The sequence below is a fragment of the Perognathus longimembris genome, chromosome 6, assembly GCF_023159225.1.
Source record: "Perognathus longimembris pacificus isolate PPM17 chromosome 6, ASM2315922v1, whole genome shotgun sequence".
Taxonomy (NCBI): domain Eukaryota; kingdom Metazoa; phylum Chordata; class Mammalia; order Rodentia; family Heteromyidae; genus Perognathus; species Perognathus longimembris.
The window spans coordinates 5,933,848-5,955,913 of NC_063166.1; the positions used below are offsets into that span (position 1 = coordinate 5,933,848).

The 22,066-nt window shown below is 36.9% G+C and overlaps 1 protein-coding gene across 2 annotated transcripts in view; it reads left to right on the plus strand.

The window, feature by feature from the left end:
* Supt3h (SPT3 homolog, SAGA and STAGA complex component) overlaps positions 1-22,066 on the plus strand; it is a 241,970-nt gene that overhangs the window by 112,912 nt on the left and 106,992 nt on the right. For both annotated transcript variants that reach the window (XM_048347678.1, XM_048347679.1), the window contains one exon: positions 5,149-5,233. In XM_048347678.1, the coding sequence (XP_048203635.1) occupies positions 5,149-5,233 (85 nt within the window). The remainder of the gene's footprint in view (positions 1-5,148; positions 5,234-22,066) is intronic.

Sequence of the window (22,066 nt, forward strand, 5' to 3'; positions counted from 1 at the left end):
ACTGGTATTAGAACTAGGAAATTGTAAGCGAATACCAAAATCGAGAGACATAGGGTAAAAAAAGACAAACAACTACAAAAGCAATACTTGCAAAACGGTTTGGTGTAAATGAACTGAACACCTCACTGTGGGGGGGAATGAGGGACAAGGTAACAAACAGTACAAGAAATGTATCCAGTGCCTAATGTACGAAACTGTAACCTCTCTGTAATTCAGTTTGATAATAAAATATATATATAAATAAAAAAAAGAATTGAAAGTGATAAATGATAAGAAATGGGGATTCTTTAACATTGAAAGGAAACACATGTTTTCTTCAAGTTGATTAGTGGTTGTTGGGACTGGGAATAAGAGTGGAGAGCTGGGGTGACAGTGTTCAAAAGGAAATGTACTCACTACCTGACTTATGTAACTATAATCCCTCCGTACATCACCTTTACGATAAAATTTAAAAGATTTTTTTAAAAAAAGGATATAGAATAACAGCAAATGGTTATGAAACATTATTTTGAATGATGGAAAGATCTAAAAGTGGATTGTGCTGGTGGTGAGCAAGTTTGTAAAATTGCTAAAAATTACTAAATTATACTTCACTTGGATTTGGGGATATGTAAGCAATATCACAATAAAGCTGTTTTTTAAAAAATACTCTTTAACAAGCAAAACAAAACTTACTAAATGCAAACCTTTTCATACTTTTAAACCCTATTATGTAATTTGATATTCCATCTGGTTTTGGGAACAGAAAGAACTAAATTAAGCCCACTATTTGGAAGTTAAAAAAGAAATAAATTTTTACTTACATAAGGAAGATCTCATCAAGAGGCAGAGTGACAGACATGGTGTCAGTACATTATAGGGTCTGCAATTTGCATAATGGCACCTGTAAAACATGTAATAGTTATGTGTGTTGAGTAAAGGGAAGTTGATATTGGTAAGATGTAATGTTGGGTGTGGATGTATATAAATTTGGTTGTTGAGAAACGACGTGTGATTTTATGTGACAGTTATATAGATGCTCATTGTACTGTTTTCAGTTTTTCTGTTAGTTAGCAATTGACCTGCGATTTGTGAGACAGAATTCATGTAGATATCCTCCTAGTCTTATAAACTCTCCTAGAAATTATAGATGCGTTTTCATAGATGAATATTGGTTTGTACAAATACTGCTAATTTATACATATATAGATAAACATGTAATATCTGATTCATGCTTGTTATTTTTTCATACACCAAAAAGTATGTAATAGCCCTTTTAATATTTCAGCTGCCTCCTATTCCACACTTTCTATTTTCTCATTCTGTTCCTCATTACCTCTTTTAGAATATCATCTTTTAAATACCAAAATATTATGTATCGTTTATCTTTTCTTAATTGGAATGTAAGCTGTACTCCTTTTTTTATATTTTGTTCACTTGTATTCCAAGCAACTAGAACAATGCCAGACACATACTAGAATTCAGCAAATATCAATTGATTCATTAATACCTACTGATAATTTAAGTGGGTATCTTTTCAAAATATCCCATTACCTTTTTTTTATCATAAACATGTGTTAATATAGCTTGGCTTTTGCATCAATATTATGTTAAATCAGAAATAATTTTATTATACTTTTGTATGCCACATATTCATAGAACATGATAAAACTCAAAAAATAGTCTCAAAACTTCATTTAAATTGTGTAGAATTACATATTGTGATAAGGAGAAGGGGGAAATGGATGTGAAGTAATGAGGAAAGCAGTAAGAAAAGGCCATCACAGAAGGAAAAAAAATAATGAAGTTGTGAAAACTTGTAGAGACGTAAAAATTAAAGAGTAAGGATAACTGGCCTATGTTTTTGACCCTGTGTTTGCCTTAAGTGACTGATCCAAACTTCTCACCTATGTCTTTTGGACTGTGGGCAGATTATTCTCAATAACGATTGGTTAAGAAATGACACCAAAATGATGTCTATGTTTGCCTGTGCTGTCGAGTGCCAGATTAGCTGACTTCATGCATGCTTGGGCTGAAGCCTGTTCACTCACTCTAATTCCAGTTTAGGAGAAATTCCTGAGTATTATAGTAATACCTAGCCTGTAGAATTATAATCAAATAAAGTGTTTTGAAGGGAACTTTCTTTTAGAGACTAGTCACTAAGAGCCTTCTTACACAAGTACTAGTCACCTGGTGTCTATTCCAAGGCAGTGTCAATTACCTGAGCGAGGAAAACATCCAAGAAGCCAGAGTTAATTAAAAAAAAAAATGTAGCTAGCTCCCAAGACCACAGCAATTACTTAACCACAGCATCCCGAATAATTTAACCACATCAGCATTTGTAGCCAGTGGAGAGTATGAAAGCAACTCAGCATCCATGCAGTAGTGAAGCCCCTTTGTCTTTTTCTTCATATGTGATCCTCAGCACCTCACCAACAGATCTGTTCTGGCCAGGGTTCTTTTGATGTTAGGTGCTTTGTTTCGATTATTATCAACATCTCTTTTGCTTCTTTGATTAAAAGCCCATCAGCCCTTCTCCATTTTCAGTCAGGGCTTAAAAATTAGAAAATAAGCATTTTACATTGAAAGGTCTATTAAATGCACTCAAAAGGACAATATAAAAATCCTATGATAACATCTCTAGCCTTCAAAAAAATATATCCATAAGCCAAAATGGAATGCACCTTAGAAATGATTTCTCCATATACTATCAAGAATAAATTGCCTTTTCCCATTTCTTTCTTTTTAAAATTTTGTTTCTTATTTTATGACTGTTACCCAATTTACTTTGTAAGATTTAATTTTTTTGTTTGGAAAAGGCATTTTTATTCATTCTTACAATCTTAATATTCCTTTTTCTTTTGTATTGACTACAGTTTTTTAAATGATGGTGCATAACAATGACTAGAATAGATATCTTTGTGTTGCTTCTGATTAATGCAATAGACTGTGGACTGTTAAACTTAATTTTCATATATAATGTTATCTTATTTTTGAAGATATCATTTTTATGATTTAAGGATTACAGTTGTTTTCAAAAGCCAAACTCAAGTATCTGGAAAGGGATCTTTAAAAAATCATCATACCCTAGGCCTCTGCTTTTCCTTGCTGAGGACCTCACTCAGTGGGAGATGATCCTTCCTAGCTCCAGCACCAGGTAGAGGCTGAGTGGAGATTAAGACCAGAAGAATATTTCGTGTTTATCGTAACTCAATTCCCCTTCCATCTTGGTGATGGCTGGAATGCTCGGCAACTTACAGTTGCATATTGTAAGCCTCTTAGTTGGATAAAGGCTATTTGAAATATCTGGGTTCAGGTACTTCTCAACCCTTTTACTTGGGACCTTCTTTCCTGCCCAGAGTAGGAGGAATGAGTATAATGGAATGTCAGCTGAGAATCTACCTCTTGTCCACTGGCTTACATGAACTATTCAACTTCACAGGCTCAAATTGGCAAATTATTAATACTTATTAAAGAAGAAAAATCTATAAACAAAGTGTCCAAATGGCTGCTTGGTTCTACTACTGTGGACCTATTCCTAATTCAGTTTCTTTAAAATTCATAGAACTAATTGAGTTTTCTGCTTTTTAGATTGGTTTTGGTCATTTACATTTTTCTAAAAATTATCCATTTCACCACAATATCCATATTTTTGGCATAACATTTATCATAGCATTCCCTGTTATTCTGCTACCCATACTATGTTATGGGCAATTTCATCTAGAACACCATTTTTGTTTTCAGTTCAGTCTAATCTGCTATCAAATCCATTAAATTTTTATCTTTTTTCTTTTTGTATTTTTGCCAGTAAGAATGAACTTAGGACCTCACACTCAGCTTGCTTTGCTTGCTCACTTGGCTTGTACTCTACCAGTTGAGCCATGCTACGAGCTCAGCTTTTTGCTGGGCTGGCTTTGAACAGAGATTTCCTAGATCTCAGCCTTTTAAGCAGTAAGAATAATAGGCACGAGCCGCTGGTGCCAGGCTCCCCCTATTAATTTTTAAATTCTGTTTATCATATTTTTCACTTGTATTTCATTTTGGTGTTTTTTTCATATATGGCTGACCAATTTGGTAGTTTTTGTTCCTACATATACTTTTTAGTTTTTAAAATTAAGAGTCACATAGTTAATATACATTTATTACCCTGCAGAGTGTTAATTTTGCCTGCAGGATACCTTTTTTGCCCAGTTTATGTCATACATTTTAAATTGGAAGTGATAGTCATTTATATATCATTGGAATATTTTCAGGTCTTCGTTTAAATATGTTCCATGTGTGATTCTGCCTGGTACCTGAGAATACTGTCACTATAAATCAGTTTAATTTTTGACTTTATTAATTTACGTATGTATTTGTTTATGTTTCTATTGGTGGTAAACATTCTGAGAGCAAGGAAGTGAATTTATAGCAATAATCCTCAAGGAATCTCTTCTTTCTTTTTCCTTCTCTCCCATCTAAAGCCCTAGTTGGTAAAATTCAATCTGTGAAATGGCTGTTTTGGTCGTTTGTGCACTGTAGGGTGATCTTCACTGATATTTGGCTTCTTGCCTTTATATTGGGTTCTTCAGACTGATCCCCTGGTTTGCTTAAAATCCCTATACTCTTTTTCCCTGGCTTGAATATTATGCAGGTCTGTCCAAGCTCTTAAGTTACCTGCCTGAAGAAGTCATTTAGAGTCCAGAGCTCTCACCCCATAAAACTGTGTTTAATCATCTTATCTGACTTTCAGTTTTTATACTGCTACTACAAGCTTAAATGATCTTTTTTTTTTTTTTTTTTTTTTTTTTTTTTTTGCCAGTCCTGGGCCTTGGACTCAGGGCCTGAGCACTGTCCCTGGCTTCTTCCCGCTCAAGGCTAGCACTCTGCCACTTGAGCCACAGCGCTGCTTCTAGCCGTTTTCTGTATATGTGGTGCTGGGGAATTGAACCTAGGGCCTCATGTATCCGAGGCAGGCACTCTTGCCACTAGGCCATATCCCCAGCCCTTAAATGATCTCTTAATACATTGTTGTACATTTCAAGTGTTCCTTCCTAGAAAGAGATTCTCTGTATATCTTCTAGTGAACTGGAGATTGAGAAGAGATTTTTAAGACAAATCTGTTCTCAGTTCTTAATAAACTGCTTGGAAATAGTTGGAAATCATAATTTTGTCTTTTTCTTTTTGCAGGTTTTCTCTGGGTGATGCCAGAAGGCCTCTTCATGAAACAGCAGTTTTGGTAGAAGATGTAGTACACACTCAATTAGTTAATCTGGTAAGATTAATATAACTACTATAATATACAATATAATCCAATGCAGTTTCTCTTCTCTGTATCCTGCTTTCATTTGGATTAAAACTGATGGTGTTCAAAAGACATTTTTACTTATATTTGGATTTCTTGATAGATAATTTCCATAAAACAATATTTACTCATGAGTCTATAATTTAATTAGTTTTGACAATGGGATATTGTTATAATTACCAATACAATCATGATAGAGAATTTTTGTAGACAAAAATTACTCCCTTTTTGTTCTGTGCAGTATGCCTCTTAGCCCACCTTGCTGATCTGACTTCTATCATTATAGAGCTTTCTGAACCTTAGCAAGGTCCAGATTAGAGAAACACCAATTTAGACTGGTAATTTGTAATGAAGATTGGGCTATCAACTTGCTAGTGGTTTTTTTGTTTGGTTTTTTTTAAATTTAAGTCACAATTTTGACTTCCTGAAGAGACTCAGTTAGGCACAGGATACAATGTTCATGCATGTTAGTGTGTGTTTTACATTTTTGAATGTTCTTGGCTATTAAAAAATCAATAAAATAATTTAGAATTAAGTGTGATGAATAAGGTGGTTGATTATGCTTTCACTTTATCCTCTCTCCCATGGCATTTAGCAATGATTTTCAGTCCAGAGTTCACATTAGAGCCACTTGCTGGGCTTAAACAGCTCCCAACCTCTACTTCATATTCCTTGCATAAAAAAATTCTAGAGCTGTACCCTAAAACACATCGCAGTTGACTCTGATGAGAAACACTGGTAAGAACTGCTGTATTTCGAAGTATTTTGCTATAAATTGATCTTGATGATAGGGGTTCTTAAAGATAGATATTACCAACTCTTCATACTTTAAGAGAAAATGTTTGGAGAAAACCAAATGGGGTAGTCCAGGTATTATATTACAACAATGTGAATGGAATATTCTGGCAAAATAACTCAGTTCATATGCTGCCATTTTCTTTATTTTAGAGGCATAGGGAAATAATAGCAATTATGAAAACTATGTTATTTTACTCATAAAATTTGTACTTACAAAATAAATATAGCAGAAAGAAGTATTACCTTTTGATCCAGTGTTTTATTATATTATTTAATCTCTCCAAGTCTGTTTACTAATTTATTGGAATTTACCTATATAAGATAATGCATGTAATTGGGTGCCTGCGGCTTACACCTGTAATCTCTCTACTAAGGAGGCTGAGATTTGGCAAATCAAAGGTTAGAAGCCAGGCTACACAAAAAAAAAAAATCCATGAGATTCCATTTCCAGTCAACCATCAAAATGCAGGACTGGAGGTGTGGCTCAAATAGTAACATGCCAACCATGAGCCAGCAATTGAGATGAGAGCACAGGTCCCTGGTTTTTTGTTTTTGTTTTTTCTTTTTCACCCAGTAATATTATTTTGAAGCTTATATTTTTACCAGCTAAAATCATGCAGCATAATAGTTCCAGAGTTATATCAGGGCTTAACACTACTGTTTGAAATATATATTCTTAAAAGTAAATTTCTTTTCAAAAATCTGTATTCTTAGAAGTAAAAACAAAATTTTATATTATACTGCTCAAGTCACAAAAGACTTATAAATTATAATTATCAGCTTAATCTTATTTTAAACTCTCAATGATTTTGGAACAGAGACCTTTGTTTGAAAGAAAGATTGGCGTGTTAACTGAATTATGCAATTATAAGTAAATGTGGTCACAGCTGCTTTTGATTTTTTTTTTTTTGTTATACACCTGACTGGAAACAACAGGTTTTTACAAATATTTTTCCATTTCTTACACTGACACCTAGTGTTCACTATTTCTGATATCTTAAATATTAAAATTTGAGTACTAATAGCTATAGAACTTGATTTAGATTCAACACTTATAGAAGCACACCTTGTCACAGTTCAATAATTTATTTTTTGTGCCAGTATTGTGTAGTTTTTCTAGTTCTTTATGTGTATGACCAATTGAATGTAACAAAACTTTGGCATAGTTTTTGAGGTGGAAGTTTTTAAAATATAGAATCTTGAAATCCACTCTTTTGTATTGTACACAATTAAGTTCACTAGTCCAAGTGAACCATTTGGTATGTGTGAGTTCAAACCTTGGCTCATGGAGATAACAAAACCACACTTACTCACACAATCATCAGAAGCATGAAGCAACGCTGTGTTGTTTACTAGCTGGCCAGAAATAAAGCAAGGTTGAGTTGCTTATAATTTTGAAATGGGTGACTTAGTAATGTTATGTTTTTATTATTTCCTATAAGTTCCCAAGGATTTTTTTAAAGTTCAGTTTGGTTTTTTTAGTGAAAAAGTTTGAAGTTCTAGAGAAGTTTCAGATTTTCTTTAAGTGAAATTATATGTTATATAATTTGGAGAAATTTTACTTGGGCAATAAGCAATTTCTATGTCAGAAATATGGGAGCAGGTGGTGGTGGTGGTGGGTGTGTATGTGTGTTTGTATGTGTGTATGTGTAATGAAATTGTTAATTTCATTAGTTCCTACCTTATTAAAATGGTAATTATATAACTAGTGAAATGAAAAATTTTAACTGAAATTGAACATTTAATTCATTTAAAAAATATAAAATCAGTGAGAAAGACTAAATTCGAAGTCATTTTTTGATAGAATTGCTACAAACTTAGTAGCATTTGACTGTCCAAATATATCTTTTAAAGAACACGAGTTTCATATACTTAAAGCCCAGGCATTTTAAATATAAAAGGAAATAATCAAATTATATTTACTTCTAATATTAGTTACACTGTTCTTAATATATTTCTGTTTTTTCCTACCTTGTAAGTCTTACGTTTGTGAATATATTTTCTTCAACTAGCAAAAATTATTCTTTTTTTTTCTGTTCATGTGGTGCTGAGGAATTGAACTCAGGGCTTCATGCATGCTAGGCAAGCACTCTACCACTAGGCCACATTCCCAGCCCCCCAAGTTATTCTCGCTTTGATCTATTCATCAAGTATTTATTGATCCATCTGCTAGTTGACAGATGCCATGTTAGACAACCAGGATATAAAGTGACAAGTAAGGTTGTGATTCATACTGTCTTGGTTAACCTAAAAGTAAGTAAATCAGGGTCTTTTCAGGGGGGTGGATATCAGCAGGAGAGAGAGAGAAGGTGAATGTAGAATATGAATAAGAATAAATACGGTCAAGTTTATTTGCATGTATGCAGTAGTGTGATGAAATCTGTTGAGTTGTTTTAGAAGTTTGCAGTTCAAAGCCAGCCCAGGCAGGAAAGTCATGAGACTCATATCCAATTAACCACCAGAAAACCAGAAGTGGCGCTGTGGCTCAAAATGGTAGTGCTAGCCTTGATCTCAGGGACAGTGCCCAGGTCCTGAGTTCAAGCCCCATAATGGACCCTCAAAGAAAAAATTAGAATTGAGTTTGTCTTGAGCTATTTTTTGGTTGCTATAACAAAATATCCAAGTATAGCTACTTTATAAGGAAAAGAAGTTGTTTAAGTTCACCATTCTGAGGTCCAAGGGCATGGCCCTGGCTTCTGGGGAGCTCTGATAAGGGCCTAATAGTAGGTGGAATCACCATAGAGGAGGTCACATGGCAAGACAGGATGCAAGTGCCTGGGAAATGATAATCCATTCTCAAGGGAACCAGTTCCTGCAAGACTGTCCCATTTGTCAAAGTGATGACCACATTATCTTCTACTAGGCCCTGCCTCTGAGGATTTCTTCCATTTTACTACAGCTTTCTGTTAGGAACTAAACTTCTAACACATGAGCCTTCGGGAACACTCTCAAACCATGTTCAAACCATAGTGGTCTTGCTGCTTGTGCTATGCCATATGTCTTAAGAAAGCGCGGTGCTTGTGAACTGTTCATCTTATTTCAAAATCACCTAATGTAAATACATTTTACCCTATTCAAAGTAGCCAATCATGAGCAGATTGTGAACTTGAGTTCAACCAATCTGCTGTATTAGGAATAAATACCTGAGCAGAAAGCCTGCTCTGCTGCTCTGCATGCTTGCTTGTCAGATTTTTGGCAAATGGCACACCCTTCTTGCAGAATTAAATTTTGTCTTGCTGAGACAAAAAAAAGAAAGAAAATGTACAATGTACATATATATATATATATATATATATATGGTACCTTAAGAATACATTATTACCCCAAATGCCAGAATACATTATTGCCCCAAATGCCAGAATCCTCTGAGTCTTCAGGAAGTTGCAGTTTTACTGTGTGGACGGCATTGCTCCATGCTGATGGCTGCTGACTAATGGGTGGTGGCTACAGCCATTTCTTCATTGCCGCCATATGAGTCTTTTATATTACCCACTTTTGATACTAGCCATTCCTCTAAAACCCTGCCACTGCCTTGTGGACTAAGTTTATATAGTATCATACAGCATTTTCACCAGGAGCAGCTTCCATCTTAAGAAATCAGTGCTCATCATGAGAAGCCACTCCTACCCCAAGTTTTGCCATGAGATTCTGCAATTTGGGCCCATCCCCAGGCTCTGCTAGCTCACTGTTCTCTCTGCCACGACCATAGTTACCTCTCCTGCTGAAGTGTTGACCTCCTTACCCCCGTGAGGACTTGAGTCAGCTTCTTTCAAACTCAGCTAGAGCCTTATGAAAGGTATTTTTCTCAGAAAGCAAGACTTAAAAGTAAACTGTGCTTCTTGATCCATGGGCTACAGAATGGATGTCCTGTGAGCTGAACAGGCATGAAAACAACATTCATCTCATTGTACATCTCTATCAGAGCTCTCAGATGAAGGGAGGCACTGTCAGTGAGCCATAATATTTTGAAAAGAATCTTTTTTTTTCTGAGCAGTAGGTCTCAACAGTAGGTTTAAAATATTCAGTGAGCCATATTGTAAGCAGATGTGCTGTCATCCAGGCTTTGTTATTCCAGTTATAGAGCACATGCAAAGAAGATTTAATATAATTCATAAGGGCCATAGACTTTTGAGCATTACCTTCAACTTGGAGTTACCAGCTACATCAGCTCCTAAAAAGAGACTCTTCCTGTCTTCACTGTGAAGCAAAGCATTGACGTCTCTTGAGCTGTGAGAAGTCCTAGGTAGTATCTTCCTCTAACGTGGGGCTGCTTCATCTGCTTTGAAAATTCTTTTTTGTATAGCCTGTTAGCCAGATCTGGGTAATTTGCTTCAGCTTCTACACCGGCCTTTCTTGGTCACCCTGCACTGGTGTGGAGACGGCTCCTTTCTACCTCATGAAAACCAGCCTCAGCTGGCTTCAGATTTGTCTTCTACAGCTTCCTCCCCTCTTCGTCTTTGTACAGCTGAATAGTGTTAGGACACTAGCTCTCTTCCTTATCAGCCACAAAGCTATTTCACTTATCATTTCATGTGTTCACTGCAGTAGCACTTTTCATTTCCTTCCAGGATTTTTCCTTTGCATTCAAAACTTGTTGACTGTTTTGCAGTATCCTCACTAAACTGAATTCTTTCTTGCTTTTGATTTCAAGTTAGAGATGTATAACTCTTTCTCCTGAACACATAGAAACCATTATAGAGTTACCAGTTTCCCTAATTTCAGCATTGTTCAATATCAAGAAATAGGGAGGCCAGAAGGGAGGAAGAGAGAGAGAGAGAGCCTCTAGGCAGTACAGCAGCCAGAACATACACAAAACTTATTGTCTGTTTATGTGGGCAACCCAAAGTAATTGTAGTAGTAACATAAAAAGCGTCACATATATTGGTGACCAGTGTGACCCCTGGTACCTGAAACCCTTGATCTAATAACAATGAAATTTAAATTATTGAATTTACCAAAAGTTGACCAGAGACCCAAGGGAACCCTTGCCATTATCAAAATGGCACCGATAGCCTTGTGTCATCCAGGTTCTCACTGACCTTCCCTATACAGAACTGTGCTGTCTTCAAAGAGCAAGTCAGTCAAAGGAGAGATATCTGTAGACATGGAAGTCATTGATATAGAATTGGGATTTAAAATACCAAGGATGTATGATATCACTTAGGAAGAAAGGAAGGAGAATTGACAGCAGCCTATTTTAAGGTGGTCTGCCATTTTTAGGCTGAAGAAAAGAAGACCTAAGCAAAGAGTTGGGGCCTAGAAGAGTGTGATCTCTTGGTAATCAAATGAAGAATGATCCATAAAAGAATATAATAGCTGGATTTCATTAAAATGAAAATGTTTTGCTCCAAGGAAATCTATCCAGCCAAGCATGGTGCCATAAACTTGTAATCTGGCTATTTGGTAATAATAGGAAAGTCAAAATCAGAGGCCATCTTGAGAAAAGCACATGACTCCATCAGCAAAACAAAGTAAAAATAAAACAGCTGAAGAGTTTCATGCTGGAAAGTTAGGCAGCCTGTTGACCCTCCCCTTCTCTTCCCAACCCTACCTCCATGAGCAGGGCATCTCCTCCATGGGGATGGATGTAGGCTGAGGCTCAGGCTGAAGAGTGCATATAATGGAGAATGTCTGATGTCAAGAGGACAGGCCTGTGAAGAGCCAACCAAGAATTTTGAAGTAGGAGGGCTTGAGGCAGAGAGCATTCATTGGAAGGTTCTGCACCAGGCTTTGCAGAAGCCCGTTATCCCTCTCCTAGTTCTGTATATTCTGTTCTCCAGGGCCTACATAACTCTACAGAGGAAAAGGTTGGTTCTCTGATTCCATGGAGTGGTAATAGTTTTCCTACATTATTCTTCCATATGACTGACCCAGGTGCTTTTTTGCCTTACCTTGAGCCTGGAGCCTCCCAGGAACTGATCCTACCTATCTGACAGTGTTCTCTTTCCTGTGTTTGTGTTGTGAATTTTCAACAAGTCCTTCTACTCATCTGATTTTGTTAAATTTCTGTCTTTAGGGAATTTCCCAGTGTTTTAGTCTGCTAATGTCATTCTTTATTTTCTGGAGTTATTTTGATTTACTCTTTTTCCCCTAAAACTATACATCTTTAAATTTCAATTACAAGAAATGTTAAATATAAAGGAAGTTGAGGCATGGACTACATGCCATTTTAATCTTTCTCTAATTTTGTGTTTATTGGATTTTTCTACTGATAGTTTTCTATTTGAGATATTTTCTCTATCTCCATGGCACATAGACCACATTCATTCTTATGAATATTTCTCTTTTTTAGTTTCATTCGTTTATTTATTTAGTGCTAGTCCTAAGGCTAGAACTCCTGGCCTGGGTATTGTCCCTGGGTTTCTTTGCTCAGGGCTGGTACTCTATCACTTGAGCCACAGCTCCACTTCTGGCTTTTTTGGTAATTAATTGGAAATAAGAGTCTTGTGGACTTTCCTTCCCTGGGCTGGCTTCAGACCTCAAGAATTTAACCCAAGATCCTCAGATCTCAAACTCCTGAGTAGCTAGGATTACAGGCATGAGTTGTCCACTTATAAATATTTGTTATGCATCCATAATAAGTGAATTCTTAAGCTAGGTATGCAAGTACTGTTGAAATGGACTTTTACCTTTAGGAGAGGGCTAATAATTCATAGTATCATTTAAAATATGTAAGACCTTTCATCACTAACACCCTATTTTTTGTATTTTATGCATTTCACTGTATTTTAAAATTGCACAATTGGTTTAGCACAACAGAGTCTTGGACTGTGATGGCCACTGTAGGTGGGAAGGGCCTGGTTATGGCTCAGGATTCCTTGGCTCCCTGTCCTTCCTTGTAGCATGTTCTTTCTGGTGTCAGACCAAGCAGCAGGGAGAACATATCCATCTGGTAACCATTACCTGTGGATGTACAGCTTGTCTGTGTCTTCTGGAAGTTGACTTCATGTTAAACAAAGGAAGCTGATCAAAAACAGCTGGGAAACCTTTGCTTAGTTCATGTTTTATACAGTCAGCATTAGGTTACATTCACATGACTGCATGTCTGCAGTTTAAAAAAAAGTAAATCTTTTCCTTTTTAACATTAGTGTAATCCTTATTTTATAGTTAACACAATTTTAATTGTTTCCCTGTTTAGCAAAGGAAAACTTGATGCCATTGACATCACTATGTATGCATTTCATACACCTTGGAAAAATAATGGCTCATTTATTGACTGTATGTGCCACTGTTCATATATGTTGGATGCAGTCAAAATAAAAACAGTAGGTTGAAATATAATTTTCTAATTTAAAATTATGAGGTTAGTAAATGTAGGAACTTGCCAACTAAACGTGTAGCAAGCCATTAAATATATTATGTGAACTAATTATATAGATATTGAAAATTACTGTTGTAATACTCCTCTTTACACATGGCATTTATTATGATCCTAGGTACACACAAAGAGTGATTTTAGATCATTATTATTTATGACAAGAAGTGACACAAAATTTAAAGTCAAGAAGACTCCTTTTTTCTTAATGCATTTAGAAAAAACAGTGAACCTCGGCAGAATTAGGAATTCATCTTGGGCAGTGTCTAGTCTATATCTGCTGGAACATTGTGTATGTTAAATAACAATCATTTCTTCTGCTTGGAACTCAGCAGTTATTTAAAGAACAGTGTTGCAAACCCCACAAGAATTTCTACCAGAACACAATTGGGAAAGCTTTGTAACACTACAGTACTAGGAATTTGCTAGCAGGAGATAGAATTCTGTGACAAGAAAACACTCCAGATAATACAATGACTCAGGCATACCAGTCTAAGCAGAAAGCAGTAAGAGCTTCTCTCCCTCCAGATATTTTTAAATTCAGTGGTTGTTTTACAGATGATTGGCATTGTTTTGTTGGAAATGTTCTAGTCTGGAGCAAAACCAAAGTGTTGCTCACAAATTCCATGTAGGTAGAGAAGCCAAGGACAGTTCTGATCCTCTGACTATAGTGATGTCTAGCTGGACCATCTCTGGTGTTATGGCTTCTCATTATTTCTCAGGCCTTGGTAAGCCACCAGTCTTCAGGAAGACTTTCTCAAATGCAGAAGCACACCAACAGCAGGGGGGACGGAAAATAAGGAAATAATTCTCAAAATATTTCTTTTTAAAAGTATATGACACTGAACACCCATGGCTCCCACTTGTAGGCCTATCTACTCAGGAGACTGCTATCTGAGAGGACTGGGGCTCAAATTGGGAGCTCCATGGGACTCCGTCCTTGAGCAGAAAAGCTAAGGGACAGCATCCAGGCCCTGAGTTCATGCCCCAGTACTGCCATAAGAAAACAGCAGTAACAAAAACAAAACAGAAAAACAGCCCGGTATCTGAATGGGAGCTGCCCGTGGGGTTGTGATATGCTCTCCCACATGCATGTGATGCTGCGACTTGGACCCTAGCACTGAAGAGAATAACAATAAATGCAGGATGCCTAATTGTCTGCTGAAAAGGCTACTATACCATGTTATCTCCTGAGAAATGACCAGGAGTTTCAAAGAGAATTTTACTTGAGTCATACATAGTATTATGTTGCAAATTTTATGGTAAATCGATATACACATTTTTAACACAAAAATAGAATACATAGCCCATACTTAGACCTCAGTAGCTATATATTTGTTAATTATATTTAGTACAAGGAAGACCTAATTACATTTAATGTTTTCTTTTAGACTCTAGAATGTGTATATAGTGTTGTAATATATATTATTTTTATGCATAAAATTAACATGCAATACAGATTTTAGACAATATGTACTCTCAGGAAACTTTTCCCAACAAAGCATAGCATTTCTATTACATTAGAAAGCTCTTGGGTTGGGAGTGTTCTTGGGTTCATGGTAGAGCTCCTGTCTAGCAGAGGCTCATTAACATCTCCATTTTTAAAACAATAGAGCTAAAGCTCCTTTGATTTTTATTGCTTTGCTCTTGTAGGTGCTCTTTTTAGGTTTTGGTTAACTATCAAGCTTTAACCACTATTAAAACCAGCAAAGTCTTGCAGTAACATTTCAACAACTTGGTCTTTAAGTGTTATAGATTTCTTTTCTCTTTCATGGACATAGTCATAGATCAGTTAATTCTGTTAGTACAGAGTGCCCTGTAGGTGAATTATTACCTAACTTCTTTTTTATTGTTGTTTCTGGCAGTACTGAGACATGAACTCAGGGCCCTGCCCTTGCTAGGCTAGCCTCTGGGCTAGCCATACCTGCACTTAAGCCATGCCTACAGCCTGGCTTTTTGCAGTTTATTTTGCTAATATGTCCCCTTTGTGTGTTTATGTAAAAGAACAACTTTCATTAAAGCACTTTAAAATGAGGTTGAAATAAAAATCCCAGGCAAGTTCTTCTTGGACTACCTGAAGCAAGGATCCAGTTTTGTTTCTAATCTTCACTTTTCTGAAGTACCGGAGACAATGTCACTGCAGTACTAGAGGACTATAACCATTGCTGAGCAATCTCATTTTCTCCTTAGATAAGACTGATCATAGTTTGTGTTCTAACTTTGGTCAGTATTGCTCAGTATTTTGAGTATAACTCATAGGAAAATTTTTTTATCAGTTTAATTGACAGAATTGTGTTCTCTTGTTGCTGAAATAATGGTGATCTCACAGTGGTTTTAGAGGTTTGATGACATACATGGTCTATATTGCCTAACTCCTCCAAAAGTAGAGTTTTTGAGATCAGACTGCAACTCATTATCATTTCAAAGCCACAGTCTCTTATCATAAAGCAGGGATAGTATCACTCTTACCTCAGAGAATTATCTGACACAATGTACTATGGGTAACATACAGTTGAACACAATAGTCATTCCCATCCAGACCTATCTTTCTTCTAACTAATGACGGGACACTGTAAAGTGGTCATTAGCATACCAGTTTTAGTTTGCAAAAGTCCTAGGAGATACCCTTCCTTTGAGAGCTAGCTCTCAAAAGACCATCAAGTCAAGTGTAATGCCAGAAGCCTATGTATTTCTTTTACTAGGTCTGGGCATCAAATTGAAGGGGAGCTGTCTAGAAGGTATTGAGGTTGGTCTTTAGTAACATGCTGTACAATGTTGAGGTCTTTCTCCCGAAGGAGCAGGATGAGCTGGGTTCTACTACTGTCATAAAGTGCTAGCCCAGAAGTACAAGGTTTTGAATTCAAATCAGAGTATCCTTTAAAAAAAAAAAAAAAGACAAAAGTGGCTCAAGCCTGTAATCCTAGCTACTCAGGACCTGGGGATAACAGTTCAAAGCCAGCCAGGGCAGCAAAGTTTGTGAGCCTCTATATGCAATAAATTATCAACAAGCCCAAAGTGGAGCTGTGGCTCAAGTGATAGAGCACTAGCTGTGACCAAAAGGAGCTCAGGGTCAGTGTCCAGGCCCCAGGTTCAAGCCCCAGGACCAGCACCACAACACACACACACACACACACACACACACACACACACACACACACACACACACACACACACACACACTTAGAAAGACAATAATAATCCCAAGATTCATAGAGGTTTTTCTCAATATTTTGTCATGTTTGTATGCATGTTCAGGTATTTTATCTATAAACAAATGTGTTTTCCTGCAACTGTTGTACTTTTCCTGTGGGGTACTGTCAATATTAACTTAAATACAAGAAGTCACTTTCACTCATTCCCCTCCCAAGCATACATCCCACCTACCTTTCTCTTGCCTTGTGCCTAGTTCACGGTTGCTAAAATGTCCATGTTCAGTTGGATGTGCTTCCTCTCACCCCACCTTTCTTGGTGTCCTGGACATTACATGATATTCTACCTAAGGGAAAGGACCACATTTTAGTCATCTTTGCATTCCCAGCCGCTGGTGTCGTGTCCAGTACACACCTCAGGCATTTTGGGTAAGGAATCGTCTGTGCTTACTTCTCAGGTAATGTCTCTTAGTAATAATGGGGCATTTTCTAAGAACTGTGCTCATGTAGAGAATGTGTTTTGCTATTGCTTTACATTTGGTTAAATAAGACTGTCTGGGTCAAAAGTGTTTAATTATGTTGACAATCATTATCCTCTGAGAAATGCACACTATACATAATTACACCATTTATATGAATGAATTTTTGCAAAGTTCATGTAAAGTACTGATGCCATAGTTTATAAATGTATTCAGCACATTACTAGGAAAACCTTTCAGTGAAACTGGATTTGAGTATGGATCTCACAATCTTTCTTCATTCTTTATTCTTGTCACCTTCTGGTAAAATCTCATGTCCATTTTAAATATAAATTTCAGTTCTTTCTTTTTTTTTGTATCGTGGTTTAGACTCAGGCCCTTCTCCTTATTAGCCAGGTGCTCTGCTGTTCACTCATGCTTCCAGCCCTTTTTGATTTGGTTTATTTTTCAGTAAAGTTCATGAGACTCTTATCTCCAGTTAAGCTGCAAAGACCCTGTAATAGAGGTGTGGCTAAGGGACAATGTGCAGGCCCTGAGTTTAAGGCCCAGTACTGGTGCGAGCGTGCATGCACATGCACACACACACGCACACACACACACCAGTAGGTGCTGAATCTCCTATGCATTTGGATCACTTTCTCAATTTTTTATGTTGTGTTGGTTTGACCACTCACATGCCATACTTGTTTGGTTACAGAGGCTTTGTAGTACATTTTAATAAACTAGATACTTGTCCTTATATGTTTATTTTCCTGGCACAGAGCCAGTAACCAATAAATATTTAGCTTCTTCCTGGGAAATTACTGGACTATGCTTTTCTGTGGCTCATGAATTGACTGAGAAAGATTTGCAAAATGCTTTCAGTGTCAACAGGATTAGAGACATGAGAATATATTCATTTAGACTGTGTCCAAAAGCAGTTGTTTGATTTTGTTTCTTAGATTCTTGTATTAGATTGGTTAAAGAATTTTCATTTCTTTAAGATAAAATCATTATGAAGGAAAGGAGAAGCTCTTACAGAACAGCTGGTGGCTCTGTTGTTAAGAATTGGGTTAAAGCTACAAGCTTTTGTGTGGAGGTGTCATTTGCACTGTGTATATTCATTACATGTTAGACATAACCTGCCTTAGGATCAACTAATTGACTGCTTTCCATAATTAAGGTTGTTGGGGCTATGAGGGTGTTTGAGACAAATTTAGAGATTCTAATACTCTGATATTCTTGGCTCAAGGGCAGTGTTTTCCCTCAGCAAAAGCTCAAGCTCCTCAGTTGTGAGGAGAGAGTAGTTTCATTTCTTATATCAATTCCCAAAGTGTGGCCTCCACAGACAGCTCATGTTCTCCTAGGGTCCTCTGGGAGGTCTGCCAGCTGGAGTTTTGAATTTCAGGATTTGTAGTATGACAGTGTCTTTGGTCTGTTTTATGGTATGGATTAATAATTTTTATGGAATTTCTAAAGTATTTTCTTAGATGCCATTCTTCTCATGAATAATGATAAGGAAGGTTTCCCTTCAGTGGCATAATGGGTATAGGTAGAGATTGTAGTCCTTTTTCCTTTTTCCTCTCTTGAAATAATCTATAATATGAAATTGAGAACAGTTTAGAGATAGTCAAATTTTATATGATTTTTTTAAGCACTGAGGATTAAACCAGGGCCTTACATACATGAGACAAGTACTCTACTACTTGAACTACACCTCCTGCCCTATATATTTTTATTTGATTTTAATTTTGAGTTATTGAGATAAAGTCTCACTTCTAACTTTGCCCTGCTGGCCTTGAACTCTTGATCTTCCTGTCTCTGCTTCCCAAGTAGCTAGAATTACAGGTATACACCGCCATACCTAGCTTATTTATGTGATTATTAACATTTGAAGAGCTCACCAATAGCGATCTGAAATACTAAACATTATTTTTAATTGAAATTCCAGTTTACTTGCTTTGAAAAGTACTTCAGTTGACTAGAAAGTGATGGTTTTGTTTTCTATCTGGAGGAGATTCCATCTAAGAAACTGAAACTTAAGAATCTAAGATGATACTCACCTGGCCAGAAACCCAAGAGACTTGGATTTATGTCAGATGCTTATTTCCATGATCTAGCATTCCCAGAATCTTTATCTAGTTAGTTATACCATGTCTGAGTTTTTAGTGTGGTATATGGGACATGAACTTATTCAGTAAACATATATTGCTTACTCTAGTGCTAGATGGAAGGGATGCATAATGGATAGGATGTTAATGCTGAGCTCAAATGCTTTTGCAAGTAGATGGCAGTAGGAAAGAAAATCCATGCTTAAAATATAGTGCTGTTCCTCATGCAGCAGTGTTTTGGGCATTCTGAGAACAAGAGTTCTAAGGAAGGTTTCCAGATGTTCTGGAGCCTGAGTAAACTTTTGAAGATTGAGCAGGAATTAGCTAAACAAAATTGAGGTTACCCAGCTTGATGGGACAGTCCATTCAAAGGCATACAGCAGGACTTAATTAACTGCCTTTTGTTCACAGCAGTAAAGAATGCTTAGGTAAGAGTAGAAGATAGAGGTGTTTGGACAGGCTGAAGAGATGAGTAGGTGGACTGTGATCCTGAAAGTAACTCTGCCCTCACAATTGCTACTCTGTAATAGTACAGAATTGTCATTTTCAATGCTCTAGGAATGAAAGAACTGTAGCAGCTCCACTTGAATGAAATAATTCAGCTCTTAATAAAAGCAGATGGAAAATGTCCTTTTCTGAGACACATACATTAAATGAATAATTCAGCTTATATATAAATGGTGGATTTCTGAGTTTCTTACTATTTTGGAAGTTAATGAGTGGCTCTTGAAAGCCCTGGTTTGTAGCTTCAGTGCTTGTATTTAAAGTCAGTTTTCTTTATAGTGAATTGAAGCTGAATTTTGGTATCTGTCCCAAACATCCATAAATTTGAAGTTACTGAAAGCTAGATTACTGGGATCTTGTCAAATAGTAGTTAAGCATAGATGTAATGTGGTGATCTTTGCTGATGAATTGCTCAGTGTGTGTTTGAATTGTCTCACATACTGATGTAGGCTCTTAAAATCAGGTGAAGACTTTGGTACCTTCTATTTCTCCTGCTCATTCCTGTAGTTCCTGGGATAACAGGCACATGCCACCATAGCCAGCTTCTCTCCACAAAAGTGGACATTCACAGACTTTTCTGCCTGGGCTGTCCTGGAACCACAGTCCTCCCAATCTCATTTTCCTCTTTGGCTTGAGATGACTTGAGAAGGAGTCTTTATGGTCTCTCATCTCAGCTTTACAAGTAGGACTACAGTCAGGAGCTACCATGCCTTTGTTATGGTAAAACTTAATTCAACATTTTTATGTTATGCCATACTCTGTATATATCTTAATATAAAAATAATGCTTTAATTATTCTCTAATAATATTAATATTTCTGGGAGATGTGTTGCCTTTATCTCTTAAATTTTCTACCTGAGGCCTTCATACTATGATATTATCTCCTGCACAAAACTATAATCATCTCATAACCCTCAGGTGTAGTAGTTATTATTATCCCCAATTTCAAATGAGGAAATTGGAGCCTAGAAAGATGTAGTTACTGAGTGCTGAGAATTGCAGATGCTTCTGCTATGTCCTATTAGTAGAAGACTGAAAATGTTTAGATTAAAAACAGCAACAAGGGGCTGGGGATATAGCCTAGTGGCAAGAGTGCCTGCCTCGGTATACCCGAGGCCCTAGGTTCGATTCCCCAGCACCACATATACAGAAAACGGCCAGAAGCGGCGCTGTGGCTCAAGTGGCAGAGTGCTAGCCTTGAGCGGGAAGAAGCCAGGGACAGTGCTCAGGCCCTGAGTCCAAGGCCCAGGACTGGCCAAAAAAAAAAAAAAAACAGCAACAAGAGTAAGAGTATTCTTATGTTTCTGTGCATTTTATGTTCTTTCTGGGAATGTCTTTCTTATAAGCAGTTTTTCTAGTCTGGAAAGTGCTATTACAATAAGTGATCACCATTACTGTGTTGGAGTTGGCGCCTGTACTGTACTCTGTCCTCATTTGGTCGTTCTTATTTCTTCTTTGCCACCCTTATCTTACAGTTTCTCCTTGTCCCTAGGGTCTATGATCTGTTCTCCACCTACCTGATGTACTAGTCTCTACCACTCTCCCACAACTGAGTTTCCTTTGAATGGCTAGAGGCCAATAATCTTTTAGATCCCAGATCTCAGCTAAAATGCTATGCCTTCATGGAGACATTCCTTAATACCTGTTGAGTATAAATGCCTTCCCTGTACCAATGAAGGTTGTATACATTATGGTCTAGATCATTGTAGAAAATTGTAAATTTTTTTCTTTGTTATGACAGGCTACATGATTTTATTATTTCTTATGGTTCAGTGACTTGGCTTAGCTCAGGATTCTGTTGTCATATGTAAAATTTCTGTCTCACATGGTTATACTTCAGTGGCCCTTGGAGCTAAGTCATATGGAATCTCAGCTAGGATCTTTTTTTTTTTTTAATTAGAACCTTCAGTAGTTTCATCTTAGAACTTTATTTTTTTTTAATTTTATTGTCAAACTGATATACAGAGAGGATACATTTTCATACATTAGGCATTGGATACATTTCTTGTACTGTTTGTTACCTCCTCCCTCATTCCCCCCACCCTCTTCCCCCTTTCCCTCTCCCCCCATGAGTTGTTCAGTTGATTTACACCAAACAGTTTTGCAAGTATTGCTTTTGTAGTCGTTTGTCTTTTTACCCTGTGTCTCTCGATTTTGGTATTCCCTTTCAGTTTCCTATTTCTAATACCTGATCTTGATGAAGAGTAGGCTTGTCTTCTTTGTAGACTCAGGGCCCTGTCAACCTCTCTGTAAAGATGCTCCTGTGAGATACTACATTAGAACACTGAGCTCTTCAGAAGGCAGACACAGAAACAGCAGCAGCTTTTTTATTGTCTATGCAGGTGAATCCTAGAACATCCATTGTTTACTTAAGGCATGTGTGGGAGGAGCTGACATTGGAGGTGTATTTGGAAACTAGAAACCCTGATGTGTTATGTTTTCTTTGTGGGTTTTTCAACCATGGTAAA